The sequence below is a fragment of the Nematolebias whitei genome, chromosome 12 (genome assembly GCF_014905685.2).
Source record: "Nematolebias whitei isolate Nwh7 chromosome 12, NemWhi1, whole genome shotgun sequence".
NCBI lineage: Eukaryota > Metazoa > Chordata > Actinopteri > Cyprinodontiformes > Rivulidae > Nematolebias > Nematolebias whitei.
The window spans coordinates 9,890,958-9,897,564 of record NC_056509.1 but is presented as its reverse complement, the minus strand read 5'-3'; the positions used below and the strand labels follow the sequence as shown (position 1 = coordinate 9,897,564).

At 43.5% G+C, this 6,607-nt stretch overlaps 1 protein-coding gene across 1 annotated transcript in view; it reads right to left on the bottom strand.

Moving 5' to 3' along the window:
• Positions 1-3,882: 3,882 nt before the first annotated feature.
• The window catches only part of si:ch211-63o20.7 (Serine/threonine-protein kinase pdik1l-B-like), a 53,560-nt gene continuing 50,835 nt past the window's right edge, over positions 3,883-6,607 (bottom strand). Inside the window, exon 3 of the mRNA XM_037685267.1 lies at positions 3,883-4,195. Within this exon, the coding sequence (XP_037541195.1) occupies positions 3,951-4,195 (245 nt within the window). The 3' untranslated portion in view covers positions 3,883-3,950. The remainder of the gene's footprint in view (positions 4,196-6,607) is intronic.

Below are 6,607 nucleotides of genomic sequence, written 5' to 3'. Positions count from 1 at the left end.
ACACACACACACACACACACACACACACACACACACACACACACACAGTGGTCCTGTATTTATCATGGGGCTTAATGTTCCAGAGACCCCCGAGATAAGAGAAAAACCGCAAACCATTATATTTATTTTAGTATTCATATATATTTCAAGCAGTGGTGTAGTCTACATTTTTGTAGTTGATATACTGTGCTTAGAAACTTAAGTACACCGGTTAGTACAATGGAATTGTCAATTTGTTTTGATTTTTAAGCATATTGAACATTTCCAATTTTCTCTTATTCTCTGAATAAACGTACGACTAACTTTGTACAACAGTTGGCTTTGTATTGAAAACGTTATAGAAATTATAAATCAGTATCAAAGCATTATATGTTCAAGTAATAGGTACAGAATTATACAATAATTCGCTGGATAAGCGAATGTAATAAACAAGCGCTACATATAGTTACGTAAGCGTTTAACTGCCATTTAACATATCAATGACATGTGCTTAATAATATGTATCAATGAGCACTTTTAAATATGTATACTGAAATTCTTAAGCTTTTCTAGTGGGTATACACCGTATACCCACGTATCACGTAGACTACACCACTGATTTCAAGGCTTTATAAACCCTTCCCACACTCTTGCAATGTTCTAAACTCTTAAACCTTCATAATTTTAACAACATACATACACTGCCTGGCCCAAAAAAAAAAAGTTGCCACCAAAAAAAGGTCACCCACTAATATTTTGTTGGACCGCCTTTAGCTTTGATTACAGCATGCATTCGCTGTGGCATTGTTTCGATAAGCTTCTGCAATATCACAAGATCTATTTTCATCCAGTGTTGCATTAATTTTTCACCAAGATCTTACATTGATGACTAGACACTAGGCATGATGGGTGCATCACTTCACCTGCCTCTCTTCTTACCCTGATGCATCCATCGCTCTGGAACAGGGTAAATCTGGACTCATCAGACCACATGATCTTCTTCCATTGCTCCCGAATCCAATCTTTATGCTCCCTAGCAAATCAAATACTTTTTTCCAGTTAGCCTCACTAATTAGTGGTTTTCTTAAGGCTACACAGCTGTTCAGTCCCAATCCCTTGAGTTCCCTTATCATTGTGTGTGTGGAAATGCTCTTACTTTCACTATTAAACATAGCCCTGAGCAGGGCTGAATTTGTAAACTGATGCCGGAACAGCGGGCAGGTCGTGTGCGTGTGTGTGTGTGGGGGGGGTTCCGTGGGTCCTCTCACAGAAAATTTTGAATAACAGAGATACCATTTCCTGCATTTTGGTGTATTTTAATGTGTTGTTATACATCAACATTTACCTACATTTGTAGACACAATAAAATTACTATTTGTAAAAAATTTAAATTTGTACGCCTCTTTTATGATTTTCTATTGTTGTCGTTGTTACTCACTGTTGTCATCACTCTTTGTTAAGAAATCAGGTCTCTCTTGTAAATGAGTCCCCGAGGCTCAATGGGATTAACCTGTTTAAATAACGGTTGAATGAATTTTGGAGAAGAAAAGCTGGTTGTGTGAGCAGCTCTGGCTCTGTCAGGTGTCCTAAACCCCACTCCTCCCTCCCCTCACTTCACGGTTCTGAGCTGAACTCTTCTCGCTGAATTCAGTCCTGGTTTTTGTTCCAGTCTCGTGGCACCGTTTGAAGCACCTGAAGGCTTCAATTCCGTTCAGCTACCCTGGAGCATGACTAAGCTCACCGCCCCATCCAGGTTGATGTGCACATGCTGCCGCTTCAGGAAGGACACTCAGTGCACAAGGCCGCCCACGATGTAGTCCACCACCTCGGGCCGGTCCAGACCAGAACCGCGTGACCAGAACCAGGCTGAACCCCACCACGGTCTGTTCCCTGCAGCCCCCAGGATCCAGATCACATGGAGTCTGGATCAACTGCAGCCCAGCTACTCACCAGTAGAACCGTCATGTCTAACCCAAACCCGGCCCGGCCCAGATTAGGGCCCGGCCATAAAAATGTGCGGGCCGGGTCTGGCTTTTGATTGCATCAGTGGACATGCGCGGCTAACGATCCAATTATATGGTAACATGGCTTGCCATACATTCACAAGCTGCACGTGGCCATTTGACCGTGCGTTGACCAGCCTTGAAAAAGAGGTAAAAAGTTCAGTTAAGCTTCAGATGGGACAGAAAAGCAACCAGAACGAACAAAGCCAATTGATATGAAATGGATGTTCATTCAGCCACCGCACTCAGCGGACGCGCGCGGCTGACAACCCAAACAGGTGTGAGATCACAAAATATCAGATGTCAGAGCAGGGTCCGTGTCTGAATAATGCAGAATGCAGCAGAAGCAGGGATTTAATGCGCTTTGATGGCCATGAAAGGACAAACACCCCCTCGGCTCCCATCTCCTGCCTCCTCAGCCGGGCACGTCTGCTGATCATTAATAACTATAGAAGCAGTCAAAGCTTAATTAAAAACGTCGGTGGTGGGGGGGATGTTCAGACCTGTAATTACTGTTAATTTGTCGGGTCAGGTGGGGTTTGCAAATGATGGCTACGGGTTGAGACCGGGTTTTTTGGGCCCGAATGCAACTCTACTCACCAGTGAAGATACTGCTACAACTTGAAGGATGAATTCATCTTCAGAATTATTTGCAACTTTCCTGCCAGTTCTGTGAACTTGATAGCGTAGATTTGCAAAAAAACTTTCCCTCCATTTTGGCAGAAAGCAGTAGCTGGAAGCACTGTTGGCTTCTGGGTAACATAGTTCTTTTGACTGGCCTTAAAGTTTAGGCTTATTGAAAGAAAACTACAAAATGGCAGCGTCTGTCCAAAGTAATTATTTTGTAGTTACTTTTATCCCGTATCGTCCCAATCACGAGTAAAATTAAAGTTGATAATTGTTGAAAAACCGCGAAAGAGCAAGCCTGTGAAAGTCGAACCAGGAAGTAGCGAGGGACTCCTTATAAACTTTATAAGTGTCCATTGAAGAGATTTGTGGACACAATCCAGTTCTAAAACAAAGTTTTCTGAGGCATTTGAAGGGAGGTGGGGAGAGTCCAGTTCTGAGACTGATGACCTGTAATAAATGCTGTGAATGCAGGACTGATAGGATCAACAACAATCTGCCTTTAATATCCTGTCTGAAGGAGGACCAACACCAGCCATCATTAGTCGGCGAACTTCACGCTGCCGCCGCTTACACTTTTCACCACAAGGACTCAAACTATAACCTTTAAAATCCTTTCAATTAGAAAGCTGTTCAATTGTTTAGTTATTTTTTTTTAATATGGCAACAGACAATCAGACAATAAAAGCAGAAAATCCAAAATTGTAAAGTTATGTACTTAAAAACCCTATAAAACTATTTTTTAAAGTTTATAAAACATTTAAAAAATTGTTTTTCAAATCACATCTTTATTAATAGCAAAAATATTCCTGCAAACTGCAACAGCACAGACTGGAGAACAAGCTTTAATATTAGTGTAGCAGTTTGATGCAGGTATTAAATTGTAGAAAGAATCAGGAAATGCCACAAGGAGGTGGACAGAACAACAAGGTCAAAAAATAAAATCTTTACATAAATAACTTTACAAGTTAACAGGTTGACGTCCATAAGAAACAAATCAACAAACATAAAAAAAAAGACAAAAAACTAAATAGTTGAGTTGCAGATGTTTGAAATGGAACTAAACAGATTCTTTAATGAAACATTTTGCAGGCCTGAACAGGAAACATTGGTCCCTCAGGTTTCTGCACCTGTTGGACCATCACTGTGGTTAATGCAACTTTCTACACTGTTAAAAATCTGAGCTTGTTCCACGTCCCTGACATAGAAAGTACTCCACAACCTTATTTTAATATTTATGTGACCCCCTGAGGCAGCAGACCGATCGCTATAGCAGCAACTTCAGTCGAAAGAGTCCAGCTCTGGTTCTGTCTTTGGGGGGTGAGACACTTCAGCGAGCTGTCAGTGGGAGTCCTCTCTCAGAGCCGAGCACAATCTGGACTCCAGCTGGTCAGCCGGCGGCCGAGCGTCTGGGTCCGAGGCGAGCATGTCTAAGAGCAGGGTGCACATGGCCGGTCCTGGCGGGGGAGGCAGCGGGGGCGCCCTCCTAAACTTCACAGGGATGCACAGCTGGAGGTCGGGGCTCTCCCACAGAGCCTCCCCCAGCGGCATCAGCCATCCTGAACGACCCTTGCACACGAAGGCACCTGAAGGGCAAACACGGGAGAAGATGGAGGTGAATCATCTGGAGCAGCCACCCTGGGAACATGAGGCTGGTTCTGTACAGTTTCCTGTCATGGTACAAAACATTTGAACTTTAACAACACACATAATCTTACATGTCATTATTTAAAAATAATGCAAACAGGCAAAGCAGAAAAATGTTACCTCAATCTTTTAATACGCCCCCAAAAGGTGGACCGACTACAGTCCAAACTTTCTCTTGTCCCGCCCACAACTTCTACTCTGGTCAAGACAGTTCAACTAAACACAAGCATCATCTCTAGGCAGCATGTCACGTACACTTTTTATTACCCAAGCTCCAAGGTCATAAATCAGTGCTTCCATTACAAACGGGGTGCCCCGCCCCGTCAACAGAACCAAACTGCCTAGTTTTACTTTACTGCTACAAGTTTAAAGATTCATTTTTCTGTTTAGTTGTAATAAATTATGTAATGCCTCATTGTGTTGGAGGGAATTGACTTTGGGGTGAGTTACAGTTCTCAGCATTTTCACAAGTGTACAATCACGTGAACATGGGGGAGGTGGTCACCTGATGTACGCTTTTCAAAATGAAAACATGTTGGCCATTGTTGTATAAGCCTGTAAAGCCGACATGTTGCTATTCTCCTGCAGGACGTACACTGACACCATGTGATGCACGATGAGCCCGGCTGCACGCAGCGTTTCCAACTGGGGGAGCAGCGGCTCAGCTGTAGTGCCTCTCCGTCTTCAAGCACTCAGAGACATGCGCTGCAAACGAACCATGCAGCCGCCACTGATCCCACTCTTGAACTCAGTGGTCCTCAAACTGGGGTCCCTGGACCCCGGGGGTCCACGAGCCATTGCTTGGGGGTCCGCAATTTTATTTTTTTGCAATTCAATTCAGTTTATTTATATAACGCCAAGTCACAACATAAGTCACCTCAGGGCACTGAACAGAAACATTCATATAATGTGTGTGTATATGTATATATATCTATATACTGTATATATATATATATATATATATATATATATATATATATATATATATATATATATATATATCAGAGTCAGAGTCTCTTTATTGTCATTCGCACCTCATGTGGTACACGTGGTGGAGCGAAATTATGTACACGGGGTCCCAGTCACATCCAACAATAAAATGTATAAGAAAAACAGTAATAACATCTAAGATATGAACTAAGAAAAACATCAACTAAATATACACTAAGCACTCATAACATAAAACATTGAACATCAGCACAAACATGAACATGAGTCTGTGTGAGCGGATGTGCACGCATGAACACATCAACATTTAAACAGATCAGCAGCAACATGAAACAGATCAGCAGCAACATGAAACAGATCAGCAGCAACATGATATGGTTTTTCACAGTGATTATTCTAGTTAGAGATTCATGAGTCTAACAGCCTCAGGGTAGAAGCTGTTCCTCAGTCTAGTGGTTCTACACTTAATGCTCCTTAACCTCCTTCCTGAGGGGAGTGGGGCAAAAAGTGTGTGTGCTGGGTGAGTGGGGTCCTTCATGATGCAGGTGGCCCTCTTCCTGCATCTGGAGGTGTAGATGTCTGTGATAGTGGGGAGGCTGATTCCAACAGATTTCTGTGCAGCCTTCACCACTCTCTGCAAAGCTTTTCTTTCTGCAGCTGTGCAGCCTCCATGCCACACATTGATGCTCGAGCACAGGATGCTCTCCACTGCACACCTGTAGAAGGAGGTGAGGACTGAGCTTCCCAGACCAGCTCGTCTCAGCTGTCTGAGGAAGTAGAGTCTCTGATGAGCTTTCTTGATCAGGCTGGTGGTGTTGTTGCTCCAGCTGAGGTTGTCATTCATGTGTACACCCAAGTACTTGTAGCTGGAGACCACTTCCACCGCAGATCCTCTTATGTTCAGGGGGTATAGATGTTTTTGTTCCTTCTGAAGTCCACAATCATCTCCTTTGTCTTCTCCACATTGATGTGAAGGTTATTCTCTTTGCACCAGCTCTCCAGGTGTTCCACCTCTTGCCTGTAGCTGGACTCATCATTGTTTGTGATGCATCCCACCACCGCTGTATCATCTGCAAACTTTACAATGCGACAGCCTGGATGGGTAGCTGCACAATCTTACGTGAGTAGAGTAAACAGGAGGGGGCTCAACACACATCCCTGAAGAGAGCCAGTGCTGAGGGTTATGGTGGAGGAGGAGAGGTTGTGGATCCTCACTAACTGTGGTCTGTTTGTTAAAAAGTCTAGTATATAGTAGTAGTATATGTATATATATATATATATATATGTGGGCGGCCGTGGTGCAGTGGTGGTGGCAGCCGACCTCTGATTGGAAGGTTGGAGGTTCGAATCCCGACTTCCCACACCATGTGCCGTTGTGTCCCTGGGCAAGACACTTAACCCCG